General features: G+C 43.2%; 1 protein-coding gene across 1 annotated transcript; it reads right to left on the bottom strand.

The window, feature by feature from the left end:
• Positions 1-671: 671 nt before the first annotated feature.
• Positions 672-26,049, bottom strand: LOC133370855 (epithelial membrane protein 2-like). The gene is made up of 5 exons (XM_061597732.1): positions 25,884-26,049; positions 23,924-24,070; positions 15,576-15,692; positions 1,607-1,753; positions 672-685 (listed from the first exon to the last, which is right to left on the bottom strand). The coding sequence occupies exons 1-5, from the start codon at positions 26,047-26,049 to the stop codon at positions 672-674; spliced, it is 591 nt and encodes a 196-aa protein (XP_061453716.1).
• Between the last annotated feature and the right edge of the window lie 245 nt (positions 26,050-26,294).

Below are 26,294 nucleotides of genomic sequence, written 5' to 3'. Positions count from 1 at the left end.
CGCTTTGGTAGCATACGAACAGCACACGAACAACGAAGAATCCTGGGAACTGAGGTTCGTTAAGGGTGCTGAGAGTTGTTAGGAGACCCTTCTTTCCCCTCACAGAGCTCCAGTTCCTACAGCAGATTAACAGTCAATCCCTCTTCCCAGGGAACTCTGGGAATGGTAGCTCTGTGAGGGAAATAGAGGTCTCCTAACAACGTTCAGCACCCTTAACAACCTACAGTTCCAGGATTCTTTGGGGGAAGAAGCCATGACTGTTTAAAGTGGTAGCATAGTGCTTTAAATATATAGCGTAAATGGGGGCCTATGTCTCTGGGAGAGTGTGTGAAGAATAAGCCAGTGGATTCCGAATTGGGGGAGTCTGGCACATGCGCTTCCCTCGTTCGGAAATCCTGCCTGCAGCGCAGACTCATGTGAAACTTGTTTTTAGATGTCAGCCCTTCAGCTAGAAAACCTGATTCCTTCAGATTGTAGGTAGATGGGGATCACATTTCTGAATGGTTCTCAATGCAAAACCAACAGAAGCCGCCCATGCATCTAGGAAATGATCACACCGGGGGAGTGGTTCATGTTCAGCCCTCTCTCTTTTTTTTATGCCAGCTGTATTGTGTGCAGGGAATTTCACCCCAGGAAGCAGATGCAAAATGTGAACCTCCCCACCTGGAGACTTAGTGGCACAGTCCTGGGGGGGGAGGGGGATAGGGCAACCCCATGATTAGACCAAAGCAACTCTAAACTGTTCTGTAATGAAAGGATGTATCTGGCAACCCTATGCAATCCGTTTCGATAAAGAAAGGAACACATTTCCCATTCTGCACATACTCACCAGTTATAAGGTACAGAGGGAAGGAGGCCCAGCCCAACCCAAAGGACCAGAGATAAGTCACTTTTGTTCCCCAGCCTCCTGTGAAACTTCCCATGGCAATCACGACACAAACAGCTAGGAACAATAACAAATATCCTTAGAACATATAATTCCTTAAATTATTTTACAGTTTTATGAGAAAGTGTGGTCTCACTCAAAATGACCTTCCCATTTGTCATTAGTAATTATCAGCGGCTCAAATTATCACCCAATAATAATAACAACAACAACAAGCTGTGCTTTTAAAGAAAAATGAAACGTTTTCTTTGGGTGGTATTCATTGCTAGTCCTACTCAAAGTAAACCCACTAAAGTTAATAGACATGGCTAATGTAGGTTCATTAATTTCAACAGGTTCAAGTAAATATCTATCTATCTATCTATCTATCTATCTATCTATCTATCTATCTATCTATCTATCTATCTATCTATCTATCTATCTATCTATCTATCTATCTATCTATCTATCTATCTATCTATCTATCTATCTATCTATCTATCTAATCTTCAACTGTTAAACCCTGAAAAGAAAAATGAAATTCCTTAGAACAGTGGTGGGGAACCTCAGGTCTGGGGGCCAAGGACACCCTCCCCACCCTCTAAATCCAGCCCCTGGGGCATAGGGTCTAGGTATTGTTTGGTTTGTTTAAACGCAGACTATGGTGTGTTGCGTTACACGGCTCAAGATGCTTGAACTGACTGTGGAACCAGATGCTTATGACCGCCTTCCCCATAATACCTGCAATAAGGCTGGCGATAGCCGAGGTCATGGCCTTGGACAAGATGCGGATGTGGCACTGGAAGAGGATGGCAGAAAGACCAAAGAGAGAGACAACTCCAGGGATCAACCCCATCAGCATGAAAACTCGGGTAGCATAGTAGAAACCTTTAAGAAATGGAGAGAGAGAGAGAGAGAGAGAGAGAGTGAGAGAGAGAGAGAGAGAGAGAAGGGAGTTAAATGGATCCACGGGATTAGACAATAGCAGTTCAGAGGTCCCATTCAACATCTTCCCCCTGGGAATGGATAGATCAGTCTATTTCTGTTCCATGTCAATCTTGCCTGCACTCTGTCCTATTTCTGAAGCAATCTGTATTTTCTTCAGGAAAATCTTTATAAAGTGTATTTAAATTAAAATTTAGATATTGATTTAAATATCGGGTGGGGGCATTGTTTTATGGTGGTGGTTCTGCTCCCATCACTAGAACTCTAACATGGCAGCATGGGACTTGACTTGTGGCATTCCACAGAAGTCCATTCTGTTCTCTCTGCACCCCGCTGTTTAACATCCAGAGATGTGGTCATCCAGGGTCTCAGGGGGACTTAGACCCTTTATTTTTGGGGGAGCGAGGTCCCTATGTCTCCAGCATCCTGCCAGTCAATCAGCATGAAATGGGAGTCTGTTAGCCACTGAAAAGAATCTTCTAATATGCTTCGTTGTCTTTTCTTGCTGATTGGAGCCAATCAGAGTGGAAGGAGGTAAGCCAGCTCTTATGGATATGCAAAGTAATTCAGCGTTCTGAGCTGCGTGTGCCAGTGTGTGTATTTACCAAAGAAGCAGGTAAGAAGTGTATTTACCCTACCTTTAAATCACTGAGACTTAAGACTTCATAAAATAAGAAAAAAACTACTTTATTTATAGAAATACATAGTAGATAGGAAAGGCATACCTAGTTCCAACTAACTAAGTTGGAGGCGCAATGCCCATATTTGGGTATTGCCATCATGGTCCAGGAGAAGAAACAAAGACAGAGATGTCTCCTCTCTTCTCAGACAGTTGAAAAAGAAGACAAAAGAAGGAGGGGCAGGTAATGTTCCCTGAGCATATCAGCTGACAACAGAAGGAAGTTAGATAGAGAAGAGCACAGGTAAAGGTAGGCAAGCCTAGCCAGCTGGAGGACCTGAACTCTTCTGGAATACAAACAAAAGAACCCAAAGAGGAGCTGCTCTTGCCCCACTTCCAACACCAGCCACTGAGAATACTCTTTTCAATAGCTAACCCTCTCCCCTTTTATGCTGATTGGCTGCTAGGGATGTCTGTTGTTGTGAAAGAAAGCATTAACAAGGACCTCCTTCTCAACCCAGCAGCAAAAGAAAAAAAGTGTGGAGGCGGTGTGGCTGTGACTGTCATGAAGAGACCCTTCACTTCTTAATTTACCGCTACACCACTGTTAGCATCTCTACGAAACTCCCGGGAGATGCCATCAGGAGAAGCAACAGGTGCAACATGTATTCTGTGAAGTCCTGGGTATCCTTTAAAACTTATCAGAGGTTCCTCAATGTGAAGACTAGTCATGGTGGGAAAATGTAGCTGGGAAACAATTTGCCCAGTACCACCTAATTTCCCTGCAATGCACAGCTTCACAGAAGTGAGGGGTGTGTCCTGAGAGATATACACACACTCAGTTCACATGGAGTGACAGTGAGACACAGAGATCTTGCCAAGAACCAAGTGAAAATGGAGTGTGCACTCCATAGCACTCCCAGGATCCTTTGCAACATGCAGAAAGGTGGCTGAGATTGATAAATAGGAGTTCCTTGGCAGACCACCTGGTTAAAAAAAAATAGCTCCCTGATGATAGACCTGTTGCTTTTATTATGGAATAATAAAGGTGTTCTCCCCAGTCACGTGGGACTCTCAGAGGGGTTGAAGAACCATTAACAGCTCCACAAACTGTTGCAAACTTTAGAAATGAAGATCAGCTCACAGTACTTTTGAATGCCACACATCTAGTACTCCTGGGCCAAGCTAGAGAAGAGCTTACCCGGCACACCTGTCCCAAATGGATTACAAAAGTGAGAATCACAACTTCTCCAGAGGCCTGCCTTGCCATTCCTGGTGAGCAGCAACCAGCCATCTGAGCCCAGGGCAATGAGGAGGAGGAGGAGGCTGAGGAAAGAGCAAACCACAGCACTAATCTGTAGGGCGTTCATCGTGAGAATGGTCAAATCTGTGACTACGCAGCCCAATTGGGATGACAGACCTGGGGAAGTGAGACAGTTGCATTATTCCAGTTGCATTATATCAGTGAGGCCTGCAGCAGATGGTCCTGTTACCACCATAGGGTGTCATCCAGATATTCTACATTCTTTGGGTGGTTTGCAAGAGGTCGTTTAGTGGCAAATTCAGAAGCACAGGGTCCCTTCATGATAGTCACCCCATGCCCCCATACAGCAAATGCTCATTTTTCACTTTCTCTCTGTGCCATCGCCGAGTCCACACTCCACTACAATAGAATTCACTAGGAGAGTCTTCTCAGAGGCTGACTCACCTCCCTTTACTCTGATTGGCTCCAATCAGCACCAAAGGACAAGGACTCTTCTCAGTGGCTAACACGCTTCCCTTTCATGCTGATTGGCTCATACATAGGGACCTGACTGGGACCCTACTCCCAAAAAAGTAAGGGGTCTATGGCACACACACACCAGTGACTCTGGACAATTACACTCCTGTTTGCAAGTAAAAAGCAGTGCCCTTCTTCCTCACGCTGCTCTCATAAGTGGTATCATACACAGAAAGGATATTGTTTACTGCACTCATTCCCAGATTTCCCTCCCCCAGGGACCGCTTGAAAATCGCTGAAGCTCTCGGTGGACTAGTTAATGGTTTTTCTGCCCACTGCTTAACACTTGCAATGTGCCATGCTAGATGCTAAAGTATGTTTTAAACATCATATGGAATTCAAGTTTTAATACAATAAAATACAGTAAGAAATAAAACAAGCAGTGAAAATATCTTTAAATTCAATATCAATATTTTACTGTGTTTATGTGCCTGTTGTGTTAAACAAAGTTCTTTAATGTCCAGTGCAATATTTGTTGACTTGAAACTTTGGTCAGATTTTATAAACTAACAACTCCCTTTCTTGAGTCTAGGGATGCAAGGATCTATTAATTTTGGTTCTCTCATTTATCCAACCTTAAATTCAGTTGTCCACATTTCTGCAGCAATTTGTGATTTTTTTAAAAAAAAATCCTCATGAAAATTCTCCAGCATTTTAGTGAAAATTTCTCCTACTAAACACCTTTTTGTATGCCATTTTGACTAATGAACATATTTCTGCAAGCAATTTTTCTTAACATAATGCATTTTGTATGTTATTTTCACTAATATATTCACTTTATGCACACTTTCCTCTAGTACATGCATTTCTGCAAACATTGCTTAGTTGGGGAACTGCATTACAAAATTTGGGGAAGTGGAAATATTGACAGATGGCTGTTTTTCGGTTCTCAAGTTGTTTTGGAAGGTGCAAATTTGGCAAATTTGGTGAACTGAATCAAATTTCTCCCCCATCCCTACGTCAGTCCCTCTCTTTTTCTTGTAGAAGACATCATCAAGCTATTGGCTGTGATAGGCATGCAGTATATTGATATGTTTTTTGTAAAATGCCAATTTTTGAGCTGAAACAGCATCATACAATTCAAAGCAGTGTGTATTCCTTTCATGCTGATTGGCAGTGGAGTGTGGACTTGCAAGACAACAGGAAGAACAAAGGAGATGAGGGAAAGTGGGAACAGGGGGTGTAGTCATGACTGTGAGGGGGTCTGGTGTGACTATCATGAAAGGACCTATGAATTTGCTATACTCTGCTGCTTACAGCAAACATTCAAAATACTAATCACTGGGGTAGGGGAGAGAAGGCAGCTTACAAAAGATAATAAATTCAAATAAGACAAAACCCAAGAATTTAACAAACATAAAATCAATATTACCAAAAAAAATAGTAAGTACAAAGCAACAGCAACAAAAACCCTAACGGACAACAGTGCTCCATGTGCTTGTCTTGCTGCTCTCCAAGGAGCCTCAGCAGACTGCCTTAAATATAGTTCAGAGGGGAGGTGTCCTCGGACCAGACTAGATGACCTACAGCTGGTTCCCTTCTCTCTTCTCCAACGGCAGCAGCAAAAAAGGAAAATGGTGGGGAGGGCAATGATGGTAAGGTCTCTTCCCCAGTCCAACTGCTAGCACAGGTTTTACTGCAACAAATTTCTCCTTTATCCCATCTGACTGCGTATCTATGACTGCCTCCTTCCCTACGGACCTCTTGGGTCTTCTTCAGATCAGTAGAGGGGATCTTTTTGGTAGTTCCACCACCCTCAGAAGCTCGGGGTGGTGGTGGCTGAGAGAGGGCATTCTCTGTGGCTGCCCCTAAGCTGTGAAACTCTCTCCCCATGGAGGTGCATCTGGCACTGTTGTCAGCTGAGATGTATATTTTTAGCACCCACACTATTTTTTTTTTGTGATGTTGTGATTTGGGGATTTTTTTTCAAAAAAAACTGTTTTTAATCATGTATTTTAAAATTTTCGTGACCCACCCTACGACTTTTGGGTGATGGGCAGATAATAAATGTAAATAACAATCTATCCATCCATCAGTATTTATAACCTAACTTTTCAACAAATATGCAACATGACTCAGAACAAAACAATACTAAAAAAAAAATGTTGTGCAGCAAAATAGACTTTATAGAAATTAGCACCAAGATATTTTTTTTAAAACTATTCTGCTTCACTGTATGAGTCCGGTGCTTTTAGTCTCTCTCCTCAGTTCCATTTATGCAGTATCAAAATTCACCATCTTGAGCTATTGAACAATATCCTTTTCTCCCACAGAAATCTAGAGATGCATCATCTCACCTGGCTCCGGATCACCCCCTCCTTTCTTCAGGTGAAGCCAGCACTCTGGAACAAGTACCTGGCATGCTCTGAGTCCACCACCCATGGGATTGTGTTTTATTAGAGACGGGCAGGATTGGCACCTCCTATCCAAGAGCACCACCCCTTTGTGGATGGCCCCCATCTCTCTCCATCTAGTTTTCTGTTCTTTTGCTCCCTTCTTCCTTTTTTCTCTGAATGGCGAGATGATTTCGCAGAACCATGTATTTTGCTCAGAGTGCATCTGACCCACAGGCTGCACATTCTCCATCCCTTCTCAACATTCAAATGAATCCCAGTTGCTTATGAACAGAAAAGCTTCCCTACACACACACACACCCTATTGCTGAATATTGGTTATTCTCCAGATAATTAGAGATTTGCAACATCATCAGTACAAGCACTGTGTGCAGCAGCACTATCTCCAAATGCTACCAAAGATGCTCATGCTGGCTTGGCATGGACCGTTAAGACTGGACTGAAAACTGTGAAGAAATCATTTGATGAAAAGACCGTCTCATTTGCCAGGATATCACTGCCAGTTCCACAAATGAGAAAGAGGTGGACATAGCTGCATGCTAGATGAGAAATTAAATGTAGTCCTTTTCAGGCATTCCAAAGAACTTGGTGTGGAGCAATAAAGGAGGAGGGGGATTAACAGGGTGTAAGCCCCACCCTCAACACACACACCCTGTGGGTGTCAGATCCTGTCCCATGCACATGGAAATCCCAGGGACCACCTTTTAACCCAGAGACAACTTCCTTGTGTGGAGAAAGGATATGGAAACTTGATGAACGACCTTGACCCAACAACGTCAATGATTTTTTAAAGCCTGTGAGTAATATTTTCCCAAAAAGGGAATTGGCCTACAGGAGCCATGCCGGAAGAAGAAATGGGTCTGTGAGAAGCAGGTGTTTTGAGTTTGAATGGGGAGAGAGGACCTTGAAGTCCTTTTTTCTTTATTTGCAGTATCACTTGCTTTTTTTATGGGACTGCCTTTTTCAGTTATGTAAACTGCTCAGCTTATGCTTTGCTAGCCTCTTTATAGATTCCTCTCACCTGCTTTTTAATGGTATATTTGCACAGTACTTCCTCCCGCTTCATTTCACATACAAATATTCTGTGAACCGAAGACGTGTTTGGGATTTACTTGAATGTGTAAAAAGGGGGTGGCCAACCTGTCGCTTATGGGTGCAATGGTGCCCACAAAAGCTTCAGTGGCACTGCCAGCAGGTAGCCCAGGATTTGAGCTTTCATTTTTTTAAAAAGAAACAAGTCTCTAGCCTTCTTAGAAAGAAAGTTATGGAGCAAAATGTGCAGGTACCCTTCTAAGTGATTTCTGTGAAATAAGTCAGCCTGGCTGCTTCATTCTGTCAGTTTTATTAGCCCATGAGTGAGGTCAGAACTGTGATTGATAATTGAATTGTTTGGACATCAGGCGATAGCAATCCCTGGGGTCCTAAAGTGCTGCTGTTTTGCTCTCCCCTTTAGTGCACTTTTCCTACTTCTGTCTTCTTTTTTGGTGGAATCTCCAGTTTGCCCTTCCTTTTCCCCTCTAATCCAGGACACACCTTTCCTGTGGCGGGTTCACCTGAGATCAGGTAGTCCCTAGAATTTATTTTCTGCAAATGCTACACAATAAGTGTGGATGAAGGTTATAGAATCCCCTCCCCCAAAAAAGGAACTTTGAAAACTTTGCAAAGAGGCTTAGGCATGTTCTCTTGCTTTGCAGGAGCTAAAGACCAGGGAATCATTAGGAATTCACTCTGTACTTAACTTGCAGTTCAATGGCATATGTGTCTGCTCAGAAGTAAGTCTCTTTGTGCTCAATGGGGCTTACTTCCAGATAAGAGAGTATAAGATGGCAGCTTCAGCTTTGGTTTAGGGTTGGCATTGGGGTACAAACAGGGTTCTTGTGCCTTTAACAAGGTATGCAGAAATTCGACATGCCAGGTCCTTTCTAGTATGGAAATACAATTATGGGGGAAAGCTTCACTATGACTACTCTCTAATTTTGTGATACAGCCATTTTTGTGAATAGTGCCCCCAACACTCTCCAACATAAAAACTCCCCAACATAAAAAAATGAGCCCTCTGGTCCAAAAACATTGGTGACCCCTAATGTGAAGGTTCTGAATGTGTGCAGGACAGGGATGTGCACGCAAGCCCCAGCCTCAATGTTCTTGCATACATTGTAGTATTGGGTTGGGAGAGATTCCTGCCTGAAACCCTGCAGAGCTGCTGCCAGTCAGTGTAGACAGTATTGGACTAAGATGGACCAAGGGTCTGATTCAGTGTAAAGCAGTTTCCTATGTACTCATGGCCACCTGAAGGCAAGGAGGCTCCTTCCCGTGACTGAGGTTCCTTCTTTATCTGGGTCTCTGATCACCCAGAGGGCTCTTCTTCACTGCACAACATGGGGAAGGCTGGGGGCTGGGGTGGGGGTGTACATCACACCTGATAACATTAGGATTGCTTCTCCCCCCACTGACCTTCCCCACATAGCTTTGGATGGTGATACCAAGTCCCAAGAGTAATTTAAAGACTTGTTAAAAACCATAAGCTGTGCAGGGGGGAGCCCTGTTAGGGAATGGGAAGCATATTGCTGAGTGGAGGGAGGGAGGGAGGGAGGGAGGGAATTTCGATTCAGTTCACATTTCAAGATGAATCTATCACATTTGCACCTTCCAAAACAACTGAAACATAGCCATCCTTCAAACGTTGCACTTACTTGAATTTTGTGACACAGTTTGCCAACCAAACTATGTTGGGGGAGAGGAAGAGGAGCTGAAAAAGGAAATAGTTGCTCTGTGAAGGAGGCACACATATTTTGGGGGTTCCCTATTCTTTGGTTCATGTTATAGGGTGTAGGGAGCTGCCATATCAAATCAGACCATTAATCCACCTTGCCCAGTATTTACTGTACTGAGTGGCGGTGGCTCTCCAGGGTTTCAGACCCAGCCCTACCTGGAGAAACCGTGGATTGAACCTGGGACCTTCTGCATGCAAAGCAGATGCTCTACCCGTGAACTACGGCCCTTCCCCCCAAAGCATAAACACGAACAGCATAATAACAGCATCAGATACGTTGAATTACAAAAGTGACAAATGTGCCCCGTGTGTGTCTAGCAGTGTGGAAACCTCTGTTTTTGCCTGACTGGAATATAACCTACTATACAAGGGTAGGAAAGCCATTGGTTGCTCTGTCCACTTTTGCCTCTGGCTACACCTACCATTGGCATGTGGACCCTAAAAGGTTGCCCAAGAGGGAATGTGGCCCTGGGTTGGGACACCAAAAGTTTGCCCACCCCTGATCTAGAGACTGATCACAAACCTGTCCCTCCTCACATATTTACAATCCAAAGACTGTAGACTTTTTAGTGACAACTCTGCATTAAAGGAAGAGAGATTTCTTCCGCTCCGAACAGCCTCCGTCCTGTATGTTCCCCATGCCCATTCAATAGTACGTCATGAAACTCTGAAAGTATTAGGATGTTCTTTTTATTGAAAAAAATATTGTTTTGCACCCAGGAGTCAGTGAAAGAAAAATAAAGCTTTTTTTTATTATTTACAAAATCTCTACACAAAATTGATAATGTCAGTTTGGTAGGGTGGTGGGAATATTTATTTTTACAAAGAGCTTCATTGGAGGTAAATTTACAAAAAAACTTTGTTGCATGGTTGGGGGCACCAGGCTTCCAAATACCAGTTGCTGGGAATTGCAAGGGGGGAAAAGTGCTCTTATGCTCAGGTCCTGCCTGCAGGTTTCCCATGGGTACCTGGCTGGCCCCTGTGAGAACAGGATGCTGGGCTAGATGGGCCATTGGCCTGATCCAGCAGGCTCTTCTGATGTTCTGATGTCTCCAAATGATCACTATTTTACAGGAGGGATTCGAGTATAAGCTGTAAATTTAGCTTTGCACAAATAAAGTGGGTTCATGCGTTGTGCCGCCCTGGTGCAACACATCCATGTTAAAGTTCAAGAAACAGAGGGTTATATGCTAGTCCTACTCAGAGTAGTCCCATTGAAAGTAATGGACATGACTCACTTAAACCCATTAATTTCAATCGGTCTACTCTGGATAGAATTTAGTTAGATAAAATGCAGCCTTTCTGTAATTAAGAAAATGAGAGGGAAATGCATTGAAAAAGGTGGGGCAGAGAAATGATTAATGGGAAGACATATAAACACCCCACCAGCAAAGCAGGATGTTTATTGTCATATAACTGCCCCACAAACAAATCAAAATGAATGCTCAACAAAGACCGGACATAGGCTGTGTGAACACATGAATTGCCTACCACAAAGCGTTTCCAGTGGCCACACCTGGAGGGGCAAAGAGTTGATCTGCCAATCAGTTATGAAATCTCTTTGAAGTAAATTTAAAAATAAAATGCACTCAAACTGAACCCACCAGGTTTTACAGTAAAAAAAAAGAAGAGGGGTGACTAGCGTTGTGTGCCCCCAGTTTCAGAAGAGATAGGTGAGGATACACTGGAACTGGAAGAACAATGAGTGCGTCTCTACCCATCGTCTAACCTCACATAAGCTTTGTGCAAGCAAATCAGGATGAATGCTCAATACATTGGTTGTCTGGAGGAGCCTTTTATTAAAGAAAAAAGCCACAGGTGTGATCGCAATGCCAGAAATAAACTTAGTAAGAAGGATTGCTTTCCTCAAATAATTTGCATGTTTTAGAGAGAGGTGAGAGCCATAAATCAAGGGATGAAGAAGAGAGAGGTTCTGTTGCTTTCACCAGCTTTGCAGAAATATCTGCTGGGAGCAGAACTAGATCTCCTGCTCCTCAATCCAAATTCATTCTTCTACCATCATAATCATAAGATCCCTGACTTGTTCTTTATGTTTAGTCCAGCAACTGAAAGAATAATGATATTGTTCATAATTATCCTTAGTTTTTAAGCCAATTTGTTGTTGTTATGTACCTTCAAGTCAATTTTGACGTTTGGCGACCCTATGAATCAGTGACCTCCAACAGTATCTGTTATCTTCCAGCACTATCTTGTATTTGATTTTGGATACTCTGTTCATAGGGTTTTCATGGTAAAAGGTATTTAGAGGTGGTTTACCATTGCCTTCCTCTGAGTCTGGATGCATCTTAGTCTGGTGTCTCAGCTTTGACCATTCCGCCTTGGGTGATCCTGCTAGGAGTCTAGCCTCTTGGTCTAGACTCTTGACGGCATTGCTCTCAGCTTCTTCGACACTCTCAAACCCCCTTACCACATTAAGGCATGCATCCTAGATTATACTATACCGTATATATTCTTTAATCGTGATTTTTTCAGAATCTCATTATGGTTCCTTCTAAAGCAGAGATAACAAATATGGTGCCCTCCAGATGTTGCTGGACTCCAACTCGCATCAGTCCCAGCCAGGACAGCCAATGGTTACTCAGGGATGGGAGTGGTACACCTCAGCATCTGAAGGACACTACCCTGGCTAGTCTTGTCCTACAGTATTGAATAAATAGATTCCCACCTGCTGCTTCTTAACCCCTTTGTTATTAAATAATGTATCTGTTTTGTCACTATCGTCATTTCCTCCAAGTCTAACTCGCCCCAGTGCAGGCTCTGTGTGCACCCCTCCATCAATATAGCAACAGATGTTAACTGAAATAGTTTCCTCATGCTGATGCACCAGTTTTCAATGCGAAAGCAAGCCCACCTGTCAAGAGAGAAAAGGGATTGATCAGAGCAATAGATGGAGCTGCATAAAACACCATTTGAGACATCTGGATCACTGAGCCCAGCATTATCCCTCTTGCTCATGGATCAGTCTATGCAGAAGCATAGAAAGCTGCATTATACTAAATCAGACCATTGGTCCATCTAGCTCTGTATTGTCTACTAGGAATGGAGGAGAAATTTGATTCAGTTTGCATTTAAACCAGATTGATAAAATCCTCACTTTCCAAAACAATATGAGAACCGGAATGCAGCCATCCTTCAAAATTTGCACTAATCTGAAGTTTGCAATGCAGTTTTCCAACCAAACAAGATTTATGAAAATCAATATATTAGGGGCAAGTGTGCACAAATATGAAAATATTCATGAAAATAACATACAAAATGCATTAGGAGAAATTGCTCTCAAAAATGTGTACAGTAGTCAAAACTGCATACAAAATTTGTATTTTATTAAGAGAAATTCACACTAAAATGCTGAAAATTTTCATGTGATTTTTAAAGAAAGAATTGCAAATTTTTACAGAAATATGGAGAAGCAAATTTAAAATTGGAAAAATGAGAAACTGAGATAACCAAAATTGACAGATGCTTCCATCCCTCTTCTGTACACTAACTGGTAGCAGCTTTCCAGAGTTTTAGTCTTTGCCACCCCCACCTGGAAATGCCAGGTATTGAACCTGGGACCTTCTGCAGGAGGTGCTCTACCACTGACCTACATATCTGGTCCATGTCAGTTTTGCATCTTTTCATTCATAAGCCTGTTCCACCCCACTCTCACCTCAATTTGCAAATTATTTATTTTTTAAATGTACAAAAAATCATATTTAGACACGTATTCACAGGTTAGCTCAACATATTCATTTCTAAATGGATTAATTCTAAAATACATATTTTTATGTATTTTGGTATATTTTAAAGCCTTCCAAAAGCAAGGGTTCTATATACAAATCACCCCAAGATCTACCAGAGGACCCCAATCCACCGTCCTGCCCACACCACAGAAGAAAGTGATGGTGAGGTTGTTAGTAAAGATATCCTCCCGGAGACATGGGATTCTGGAAATTTTAGGGCAGTGTTGAATTTGACTATATGAAGCTGCCTTATACTGAGACAGGTCATTGGTGCATATATGCTATAATTGTCCATCCAATGTGGTAACCGGCCTTTGGGATCTCAGGCAGAGACTTTTTCATAGCCCTTCTACCTGAGACCCTTTTAACTGAAGATGCCAGGGATGAACTTTGGCCTTTGTGCATGAAAAATATGCATGCTGCACTGAGCTACAGTTCATCCCCATTTACCATCTGTAAGCAAGATAACAGTGTGCACAGTGGACATTCGGTTGCAGGTACTTTTGGACAACACCATGTTATCTGGGGCCTGATCAGCCTGGCTTCAGCTTGCTTATGGGGCAAAAACTACATTGGTTGTACTGGGAAATGACCTTTGATCAAGATTCAGTTTGGGGACTGTGACTGTATTTGTTCTTCTGGACATTTCAGTGGCATTTGATATTATTATTAATATTATTACTATATTATTACTATCATTATTATTGACTTGTTAGTCGCTTGTTACTCGGAGGTCTCCAAGAGACTTGCAGCGCATTTAAAAACATAAACATAAATACATTATACCAATCACAAATTCAGGTGAAACATAAACAAATTCATACAAACGCCTACAAGTCCACAAGCGTGCTCATGCAAAAAACAATACACCCCCCCCATAACAGGCATAGGAAGTTTTGGCACTGCACTAACAGCACACCAACCTGGTTTATCAAAAGTCTAGGAAAAAAAGATAAGTCTTAACCTGGTGCCAAAAAGATGTCAGCAATGGCGCCAGGCAGACCTCACTGGTGAGATCAACCATGATGGAATCACCTATGATGGAATCCTTCTGGCAAAGTTGGGAAGATAGGATGCTGCTTTGCAATCAGTGGTGCCTGGTGCTCATTGGGACTGGTGGGCCGGAAGGCAGGGAGATCAGCAGAACCAATGACAAGCAGAGCCTGCTAGAGTGCAGCATGCATGTATTTCATGCACAAAGGCCAACATTCATTCCTAGCATCTTCAGTTAAAAGGATCTCAGGTAGAAGGGCTATGAAAAAGTCTCTGCCTGAGATTCCAGAGGCCGGTTTCCACATTAGATGGACAGTTTAACTATGGTTCTAGGAAGGATGGGATGAAAAGACACATGACAGTGGGAAGGTACATCTTATGTGTGTAAAGGACCACCCCTACATGTGCTATGTTAACCATATAAGGAATAAGATCTGGAATGTTCTGTGTGACGTATGCACAACTATATAAGCATGTGTGTTCATGGCTCGAGACAGACCTGTTCAAGCTTGGACACTCTCTCCTGATGGCCAACAGTATCTTGCTGTTGCTTTCAATAAGCTTTAGTCCTTTTGGCAGTCCTTTGCAGAATTGGCTCTTGAAAGTGTTTTTCCTTCCACACTAGTTTTGACCCCATCCTCCTGCCTGCTGAATTCTACAGGAAGAGCATTCTAAGGAGGAGGAAGCTGACAGGCTGGATATAAGAAAGAAGGCAGGCAGGTGGGAGGCTGCTAAAGGCAGACTGAGAGTGGGACACTGCCCCACTGCCCCTAATGTGCGAGCCACCACTCTTTGCAGTGGCTCCTCTCACTCCTGTCAAGGGAGATGCAGGACATAGTACTGAGGTATAAGCATTCTCCAGTGCTTGGAAAAGTTACTTTTTTAAAACTACAACTCCCATCAGCCCCAGTCAGCATGGCCACTGGATTGGGCTGATGGGAGTTGTAGTCATGGAAGTTGACTTCTAGAGCCCTTCATGGATGTCCATTATCCCCCTTGCTGCTTAGCAGCTACACAGAATCTCTGGGAGAGTTTGTGAGGAATAAGGCCAGTAAATTCCAAACTGGGGGAACTTGGAAAATGAGCTTTCCTGGTTCAGAAATCCTGTGGGCGGACTCCTGTAAAACTTGTTTTAGGCATCAATCCTTCAGCTTGAAAACCTGATTTATTCAGACTATAGTTAGATGGAGTCACATTTCTGAATGCTTCTTGATGCAAACCCAACAGAAGCCACCCATGCATGTAGAAGAGGAGCACACCAGAGAGGGTGGTTCATGTTCAGCCTTTTTCCTCGTTTGCTGCCAGTTTTATTGTGCACAGGGAATTTTACCTCAGGAAAGCAGATCCAAAATGTGAAGACCTATGATTAGGCCAAGCCTGTAGATCAGCCCTAAATTGTCTTGTAGCAAAAGAAAGGATCTGGCAACTATATAGGAAGGAAAATCCTTAAACTAAATATAGAAGTGCATTTCCAACGTTTTCTATTGTGCACATACTCACCAGTTATAAGGTACAGAGGAAATGAGGCCCAGCCCAAGCCAAAGGACCATCCATAATAAGTGATATCTGCCCCACTGAATCCTGTGAAGGTGGCCATGGCAATCATGACGCAAAGACCTAGGAACCCCCCCAAAAAAAGCTTTAAACATAAAATTCCTTAGAAATTAAATGAATCCTTTTACAATTTTATGAGAAAGTATGGTTTTACTCAAAATGGCCCTCCTATTTGTCACTACTAATTATCAGTGGCTCAGATTATCACCAGATTTTTACTTCTTGTGGTAGTAGTAGTTAGTCATTATTTAGTATAAAAGGGATTGTCATTAATTTTCAAGAATGTAATCTGTTGTTTTTGTTACAAGTTGTACTTTAAAGGAAAAATGAAATGTTTTGCTGGAGTGGTCTTCAGTGCTCACCCTACTCAGAGTAGACCCACTGATGTTGATATACATGATTAACAGGTTTGTAAATTTTAACCAGTTTTCTTTGAGTAAGATGTATGGTACAACAAGGTACAAGTAAATGTAAATTTATACACAGTGTTAGGAATACTGTGCGTTATTTGCTGATGTTATCTACAGAGGATGCTGGTCCTTTAGGGCAGGTGGGACACTGACCCACCAACCTCAACTAACCTCCACCTCCCCGCCTTCCCAATTACAACCAGTCCAGGGGGTGGAAATACCTGCCAGCTTCCTCTTCCTTAGTCTCAGTGCTACCCTTGTAGACCTCAGCAAGGAAGACGATGGGGACACAACTAGAGTGACTTGGCTCAACCTGTCACTGGCCCAGGCACCACTCACCTCATTGGGCTCACTGCCTTCTGCCCTACCAGTCCTAATGGGCACCAGCCACCACTGGAAATCTGTATACTTTATCTGGTGGTATAAGGATATATTTTATGTATTCATTGATGCACTCTTATTTTTTCTGATACTGTGATTGTTCGTAGTTATGCTTTAGGGGGAAGGGCTGTAGCTCAGTGGTACAGCATCTGGTTTGCATGCAGAATGTCCCAGATTCAATCCCCAATGGCATCTCCAGGTAGGGCTGAGAGAGATTATCTGCCTGAAACCCTGGAGAGTCACTGCCAGTCAGTGCAGACAATACTGAGCTAGACAGACCAATGGTCTGACTCAGTATAAGGCAGCTTGCTATGTTATTCCTATGCTGTGGCCGTATACTATAGCCAGCATGGATTTTTCGCATTCCGCAATGTTAAATTGAAAATACCCCCCATGCCATTCTGATGATTCCCATAAACTCATTTCAAAACAAAACCTTACAAAACCTATAGCCCACAATGCTTGCTTAACAACCCTCTGAATATTCGTCGTGATACACAAAACAGTCAGAGAGAATAGAGAGTTCAAAGTGTAAAAACAGAGACAGAAAAACCAGATCCCTTTTGAACTTTTTTCTGTCAGAATTCTCATAATTTGTTGAAATTAATTAAAAATCAGCCATGTTCACAGAGTGCCTGTAATCCTATTAGGGACCTTGCCCCATACTCTGACCTTCACCTTCTGCAGCTTAAAAGTTACAAAAGTGCCTGGCTGATTTTTAATTAATTTAAGAAATTTAGGGTTGAACTCAATGATAAGGCCGGGCATGCTCAGTAAGAACCAATGGTCAGTGTTCTAAAAGTCAGACTCACAGCTGCTGGGCTTGCTTAATCGGGCCACACCCACACCAGACCTTTATTTCAATTCAGACAATCATGGCTTCCCCCAAAGCATCCTGGGAAGTGTAGTTTGTGGTGCTGAGAGGAGATTCCTATTCCCCTGACAGAGCTCTAGTGGCCAGAGTGGTTTAACAGACAGCCACTCTGACTGAAGGTCTGTGAGGGGAACAGGGCATCTCCTAGCAACTCTCAGCACCCTTCACTAACTACACTTCCCAGGATTGTTTGGGAGAAGCCATGACTGCCTAAAGTGAAATAAAGGTCTGATGTGGATGTGGCCAGGGACAGCTTTGGTTTAAATTTGGATGGGAGACTACATGTGCCTGCTGTAGAATAAAAAGGTGGGGGAAACCCTGAAAAAGAATGATACTGTTCACAATGTTTTCCTTTTGGAAAGGAAAGGGGCTTCCCCTCTGCCCAGTGCCCACCCACCCAATCTCCACCCCTCCTCTCCCATTCCCCTACCTGCCCTCCTCCTCCGCTCCCTGCCCCTACCCCATTTCAGTTTCAACTATCCTAAGCATGATTGCACAGGAGTAAATCTCACTGAACTCAAAAAGCATGCAAATGATCAAACCTACCCTTCCCTCCTCCTCCTTCCTATCCCCTCCCTCTTGCCCTTCCCTCCCCCTTCCTTCACCCCTCTCTTCCCCTCCCCCTCCTCTTCCAATCCCCTCCTTCCCTCTCCTCCTCCTTCACTCTCCCCCTCCTCCTCCATGGCTAGTTTTACCTATCTTAAGCATGATTGCATGGGAATAAATCCCATTGAACTCAATAAGCATGCAAATGATCAAACCTGCCCTCCCCTCCTTCCCCCTCCCATCACCTCCCTTTTGCCCCTTCCCCCTTCCTTCCTTCTCCCCTCCCCTGTCCCCTTGCAATCCCCTCCTTCCCCCTCCCCTCCTTCCACTCGCCTCTCCCCTACTCCTCCCCCATGGTCAGTTTTACCTATTCTAACCATGATTACATGGCAGTAAATCCCATTGAATTCCGTAAGCATGCAAATGATGAGACCTGCCTTTCCCCTGCTTCCCCTCTCCTCTCCCTTCCTCCTCCTTCTTCCTCCCCTCCCCTTTTCCTTGTTCCTCCTCCCCTGCCCACTCCAGCCCTCTGTTCCAACCTCCCTGCCTCCTCCGACCTTTGCCTCCTCCCCCTTCCTGCTCCACCCCAGGTCAGTTTCACCTATCTTAAGCATGATTGCACAGGAAAAAATCCCATTGAACTCAAAAAGCATGCAAATCATCAAACCTGCCCTCCCCGCCTCTTTCATAATAATAATAATAATAATAATAGTAAATTTAATTTATGTGTCACCTATCTGGCCAATGGCCACTCTAGGCGACGTACATACAATAAATATGGGAGAATACAATATAAAAATACAGTGAAATATATAAATTATAAGAGCAAACAATACATAATAGGAGGCATTTAAAACAGAAGAATATTAAGCCTCCCCAGAAGTCCCGAAAGCCTGCTGAAAAAGCCAGGTCTTTAAGGCCTTGCGGAACATATTCAGGGAAGAGATGTGCCGAAGATCTTGTGGGAGGGAGTTCCAGGGGGTGGGGGCCGCCACTGAAAAGGCCTTCTCTCTAGTGCCCGCCAACCTAGCTGCTTTGGTTGGCGGGACTGAGAGAAGGCCTTGTGTGGCCGATCTTGTCAGGCGGCATGACACGATCCTATCCCCTCCCTCCCTCTTACCTATCCCCTTCCAATCCCCTTCGTTCCCCTCCTACTCCTCCTTCCCCTCCCCTCTCTTCTCCCACCTTTCCTTAAGTGGAGTGGTTTAAGCATAGCAGGCTAAAAACATGCATCTTGGGCTTTTCCCCCCAACAGCTAGAGTCATTGCTTAAGTAGCAACATATTGTAATCAGTCACATTTTACATCAAACTGCAGTTTCAGATTCAGCTGTTAATGCACCCAAAATAGAAATAGAGCATAACCTCTTGTTTGAAACACAAAAGACTGTCTTCACCATCATATGACATTGACTAATAAAAAGGCTTTGAAATTAATACAAATAAATATGACACAGATTTGTAGGATGGATAATGAGAAATATAACTTTCTATGTTAAATTCTCTGTAGAAACAGTAGTAACACAGGAAAGAAGCAAAATAAGAACACCAACAAACATCCAAAAAATTTAATACTCCATCTTTGTAGATGCAGTCCTGATTGCCACCACTCACCATATTCTCAGAGGCAAATGTTACCAAATTCTTCCAAGCTACAAAGCAAGTGGATTGGACTGTGAAAGACCAACCCAAATTGAGTTTGCATTTTGACAAATTTGTAGGATAGTACAATATCTCAGGGAGAAGGTCAGGTCTCCTGCTCCCCTGGTGCATTCACTATAGCTGCCCAATTTCCCTGCTTTTTAAAGTTTGATAGAAATGTCTGTTGATTATAGGTACATTCTTAAACCACAAGGGGTTTTTTTGCTTATTAGTAAGTTTATCTTCAAATGAACTGTTAAATCCTAAAAAGAAAGAAATGAGATTCCTTAGAACAGTGGTAGGGGGCCAAATGCATCCCCAGGCCTCTAAATTCAGCCTTTGGGACTTTCCCCAGACCACACCTTCTCCTCCCCCAGTCTGTTCACCAGTCCTCTGCTGCACCCTCCTCAAGCACATTTGCTTGGCTAAAACTGCAACAACATCCCTTGCTGGCCAGGAGGGAGAGGACTGCATGAGAGCAACATGGCATATACATACAAGAAATGCAAGCTGGTGGCACTGTTGGAAATAAAAGTGGGGGGCCTGGAATGGCCGGTGGCCACACTTAAGCGTATAAGAGAAACTATGAAGAAATCACCTCAGACTTTGAAGCTCTGGGAAGGAAATGCAAGGACTTTGAGGCCCAGATAGTTTTCTCATCCATCCTTCTAGTACTTAGAAGAGGAGTAGAAAGGGAAAGAAAAATACTCTGGGTGAATGACTGGCTATGAAGGTGGTGCTGCCAGGAGTGATTTGGATTCTGGGACCATGAGCTATGCTTCCTAGAAGATGGACTGCTGGCAAGTGACGGATTGTACCTCACAAGGACTAGGAAGAATGTGTTTGGCCCCAGCATGGAGAACTTCATCAGGAGAGCTTTGAACTGAATGCTAAGGGAGAAGTAGACATAAAATTGGTGGTAGCGACTAACAAAGGCTTGTGCATGGTAAGAGGAACTGAGGGAACAGCTCTAATGGGATCTAGTAATCATAAAAATGTAGGAAGGAAGCCAGGCCATAAATCACATGGCCTTTGCTGTCTATATACTAATGTCTAGACTATGGAAAACAAACAGGATGAACTTGAACTCTTAATACAGGAAAGTAAATACAACTTGATATGTATAACTTAAACTTGTTGGGATGGCTCCCATGACTGGAATACAGCAATTGAAGGATATGACATGTTTAAAAAGAACAGAAGCAATAGAAAGGGAGGTGGAGTTGCACTATGTGTTAAAAAATATATATCCCTGCACAGAAATACAGGAGGATGAGCTTGGTAGCTCTACTGAGAGCATCTGAATTAAAATTAATGGGACAAGGAATAAAAGGAACATGGTGGTTGGAGTCTACTACCAACAACCCAATCAAGGAGAAGATGAGGATGAAATTTTTGAAAAGCAAATTGCCGATGTTTCAACGAGGTATGATGTAGTAGTAATGGGGAACTTCAATTACCCCAATACCTGTTGGGAGATAAATTATGCCAAACACAGCCCCTCCAATAAATTCCTGGCTTGTGTTGGAGATTTCTCCTACAGAAAGTGGAGGAAGCAACCAGAGGATCAGCTATCCTTGACTTGATGCTATTCAATAGAGATGACTTGGTGGGTGAAGTGGCAGTTATTGGAATTCTGGGGGAAAGTGACCACGCTATACTTGAGTTCTTGATTTTAAAGGAACCAAAAGCAGAGAGTAGCCATACATGTATCCTGGACTTCAGGAAAGCCAATTTAAATAAACTCAGAACAATGGTAAGTAAGGTTCCATGGCAAGCAACCTTAATGAGAAAAGGAGTCCAAGATGTGTGGGAGTTTCTAAAAAAGGAAATTCTAAAGGCACAATGGCAAACAATTCTGTCAAGGAAAAAATGAGGGAAGAGAAAAGAAAAGACAGTGTGGCTTCACAGAAAACTTAGAGATGACCTGAAAACAAAAAAAGGACACATACAGGAAGCGGAAGAGAGGCCAGACTCAAAGGAAGAGTACAGGCAGGTAGCTTGGAATTGTAGGGATGGTGTTAGGAAAGCTATAGCTGAGAATGAGCTGAGGTTAGCAAGAGATGCCAAAAGCAACAAAAAAGCTTTCTTCAGATACATCCATAGTAAAAGACAGATAAAAGAAATGGTGGTACAGCTACTCAGTGAGGATGTCAAAATAACAGATCACAAAGAAAAGGCAGAAGTGATCAATTCCTACTTCGGCTCAGTCTTCTCCCAAAAGAGAGTCTATGGCCCTCCTGGCAAACATGAAGTTAAAGGGGCAGGATTACAGCTTGAGATTGATAGACAAATGGTCAAGGAATACCTAATCACTTTGAATAAGTTTAAATCTGCAGGGCCCAACGAACTGCATCCTAGAGTATTGAAGGAACTGGCTGAAGAACTCTTGGAACTACTGTCTAATATCTTTGCGAAATTGTGGAGGATGGGTGAAGTGCTGGATGACTGGAGGAGGGCTGGAGGAGGAGGATGTTGTCCCTATCTTCAAAAAGGGCAAAAGAAGGAACCTGAGAACTACAGATGAATCAGCCTGACATCAATCCATGGGAAAAGTCTGGAGCAGATTATAAAGTGGTCAGTCTATAAACACCTTGAAAACAATTCAGTGATTACTAGAAGCCAACATGGATTATCAAGAACAAATCCTGTCAGACTAATCTTATCTCACTTTTGATCAGGTAACCTCCCTCGTAGACTCTAGGAATGCTGTGGACATAATATATCTCAACCTCAGCGAAGCTTTTGACAAAGTGCCCCATGATATTCTGATTAGCAAACAAGCTAAATGTGGGCTGGATGGAACAACTATTAGGTGGGTCTACAGTTGGCTACAGAATTGTACTCAAAGAGTGCTTATCAATGGCTCCTTCTCAAACTGGGGGGAGGTAATGAGTGGTGTACTGCAGGGCTCGGTCCTGGGCCCAGTGCTCTTCAACATTTTTATTAATCACTTGGATGATTAACAGTGTAATGTGGCTGCAAAAAAGGCAAAATCTATTTTAGGCTGCATTAACAGAAGTATAGTTTCCAAATAACATGAAGTATTGGTTCCTCTCTATTTGGCACTGGTTAGGCCTCATCTTGAGTACTGTGTCCTGTTCTGGGCACTGCACTTTAAGAAAGATGCAGACAAACTGGAACAGATTGAGAGGAGGGCAACAAGGATAACCAGGGGACTAGAAACAAAGCCCTATGAGGAGCAACTGAAATAACTGGGCATGTTTCGCTTGAGAAGAGAAGACTGAGGGGAGATATGATAGCACTCTTCAAGTACTTGACAGGTTGCCACACAGAGGAGAACTGGGATCTCTTCTCCATCCCAGAGTGCAGGACACGGAATAATGGGCTCACATTACAGGAAGCCAGATTTCAACTGAACATCAGGAAAACCCTCCTAACTGTTAGACCAGTATGACAATGGAACCAATGACCTAGGGAGCAGGTGGGCTCTCCAACACTGGAGGCATTCAAGAGGCAGCTGAACAGCCATCTGTCAGGTATGTTTTAATTTGGATTCCTGCATTCAGCAGGAGGTTGAATTCGATGGCCTTATATGCCCCCTCCAGCTCTAAGATTCTATGACTCTATGAAGCCTCTGGTATTGTGTGACTGGAATGTATGTAGCCCACTGTACAAAGGCAAGAGCCATAGCTGTTGCTCCACCCACGTTTGCCTTTGGCCCCACACACCACTGGCATGCAGCCCCCAGAAGGATACCCATAGGGACTAGTGGCCCTTGGGGAAATGCCTTAGAACACAGGAATATATGAAGAGCCTGCAGCATCAGACAAAAAGCCAATCTAGTCCAGCATTTTGTTTCCTACTGTGGCCAGCCAGATGCCTCTGAAAAGCCCACAAGCAGGACGTAAGCACTATTGCCCTCTCCCAGTGTCGTATCCCAGCAACTGGTATTCTGATCCTGGAGGCAGTATAAACATCACAATTATTACCCTTGACATATCCTCCATGAATCTGGATAATCCCCCTTTAAAGCCACTGAAGATTGTAAATGTATGCAAACATACCTGGGGTTAAGCCCCTTCATCCCAGAAGGAGCCCAGGGCAGCCATGGCACTGGACCTGATAGGGATGTGATTGGTGCACCAGTCTGGAGTTGGCACAGGCATTGTGCCTGATCATACTGCTCTGCCCCTTGTGGCATTCCCACTGTGAACACCTCTCCTCCACTGCTCTTGAAACCCCAGAGGTGGAGAGTGGGTATTCAGATTGTGCCCTTCATCATGTCCATCAATTTCAGTGAGTTCACTCTGAGTGTAACTTAGTTGGATTCCACCCATAGACCTCTATGTGGTCTTTTCATTTCACTTCAAGTCTCCTTGCGACAGGATCTGGGAACATTTTTTCAAACACAGGCTACGGGTGTTGAGTTATGCGGCTTCAGGGGCTTGAACTGAATGTGGAGACAGACCCCCCACAATACCTGCAAGGAGGCTGGCTACAGCTGCAATCTTGGCCTGGGAGATGGAGCCGAGTTGGAAGTGAAAAAACGTGGCACAAAGAGCAAAGAAAGAGACGGCTCCAGCGATCATCCCAATCAGCATGAAGGCTCGGGTAGTGTGGAAGAAATCTTCAAGGAATGAAGAGAATGAATTGTTTTAATATATTTTAAAGTCTGTTTTTATGATGTTTTAAAATGTTTTTAGTGCTTTTGTTTTCCGCCCTGGGCTCCTACTGGGAGGAAGGGCAGGATATAAATAAATAAATAGAGAACAAGGTTAAATGGATCAGTCAGATTGGACAATAGCACCACTGAGGTCTCATTTAATACCTTCCCCCTAGGGAAGAATTGATCAGTCTATGGTCACCTTCACATCACACATTAATTCCATTATTATTCCACTTTAAATAGTCATGACTTCCCCAAAAGAATCCTGGGAAGTATAGTTTTGTGAAAGCTGCCGAGAGTTTTTATGGGACACCTATTCTCCTCATAGAACTACACTTCTCATAGTTCTGTGGGAAGAGAGGCTGACTGTTGAACCACTCATGAAATTGTAGCTCTCTGAGGGCAATAGGAGTCTCCTAACAATTCTCAGCACCCTTCCCAAACTACCCTTCCCAGGATTCTTTCGGGGAAGCCATGACTGTTTAAAGTGGAGTAAAAGTGGAATAAATGTATGTATGAATGTGGCCTATTTCTGTTCCATGTCAGTTTTCTGAAGTAGCCTGTATTTTCTTTAAAAAACTATTTACAAAATTTTATATTCAATATGGGAGTGGGATCATAGTGATGGTCCTGCTATTGATAGCGTATTGACCTCTGGTGTTGTTCCAGAGAGTAGCAACAGGGGGCTATTACTTGGCAGCATAGGAACTGACAAGTGGCATTCCACAGAGATCAATTCTGTTTCCCCTCCATGCTGCTTAATATCTCTGTGAAGCTACTGGGATATGTCACTAGCAGGTGTAAGGTGTATTCTGTGGAGTCCTGGATATCTTTAGGAACTTATCAGAAGTTCCTCACTGTGAAGACTGGTAGGAAAACATCCCTGAAAGACAATTTGTCTAACAACACCCTATCTTCCCCTGCAGTGCACAGCTTCACAGAAGTGATGGGTCTGTCCTGAGTAGGAATGAGCAAGAATTTTGATTCAATTCACATTTCAAGCTGAATCCATTAAATTTGCACTTTCCAAAACAATAAGAGAACCAAAATACAGCCATACTTCAAAATTAGCACTTTGCACAATTTTGCAGTGAAGTTTCCAGACCAGTAAAGTGTACAAAAGTGCATATATCCATCTAAAGTAAGCATATAAATTAATATATTAGTAAAGATAACACCCAAATTGCATTATATTAGGGAGATATGCTGGCATAAGTCAAAACTGCATAGAAAATTCTGTGAATTAGGAGAAAATCACACTAAAATGCTGATGAATTCTCATGAGAATTATTTTAACTAAAATTTGCCCATTGCTGTAGAAATGTGGGGAACTGAATTTAAGATTACAAAATGAGAAACTGAGAGAACCGAAACTGACAGATTTGTCCACCCCTGGTCATGAGACACACTCAATTCATATGGAGTGACAGTGGGGCACGGCAAGCCAGCCAAGAACACAGTGTGAATGGAGTGTGCCCTCGAGAGAACTCCCAGGATCCTTTGTAACATGCAGAAAGGTTGTGGTTGAGAATGATGAATAGGGGCTCCTTGCCAGACAGCCTGGGGCAAAAAAAAAGGCTCCCTGATGATAGACTTGTTCCATATATTATGGAATAATAAAGGTGTTCCCTCCAGTCACACTGGACTCTGGGGAGGATGAAGAACCATTAACTTCCCCACAAATTGCTGCAAACCATAGAAATGAAGATCAGGTCAAAGTACTTTTGAATACCACAATTCTAGTACTCCTAGGCCAAGACCGAGAAGCTCTTACCTGGCAGATTCATCCCAATTTGAACACAACCCATCTGGGAGCATACTCTCCAAAGGCCTGTGTGGACATCGTTAATATTTATCCAGTAATCTGAGCCCAGGGCAATGAGGAGGAGGAGGAGGCTGATAAAAGAGCAAACCGTAGCACTAATCTGTAGGACATGCATTGTGAGAATGGTCAGATCTGTGACTGCGCAGCACAATTCGGATGATGGACCTGGGGGAGGGAGACATTCATATTATTCTAAATCAGTTGCAGCCTGTGATTGGCTAGGTTTCAAAGTTTCACAAGCAATGAGAAACCTATAGCGGTTTGTGCTGTTACAAATGGAAGATGTCCTCAGACTGTGCAGACTGAGACAGACACTCAATATTTATATACACTGGGTTCTCTGGGTGGAAAAAGAGAGAG

This window comes from Rhineura floridana, chromosome 15 (genome assembly GCF_030035675.1).
Source record: "Rhineura floridana isolate rRhiFlo1 chromosome 15, rRhiFlo1.hap2, whole genome shotgun sequence".
In the NCBI taxonomy this organism is placed as follows: domain Eukaryota; kingdom Metazoa; phylum Chordata; class Lepidosauria; order Squamata; family Rhineuridae; genus Rhineura; species Rhineura floridana.
Note: the sequence above shows the minus strand (reverse complement) of the source record. Positions and strands in the feature narration are given on the sequence as shown.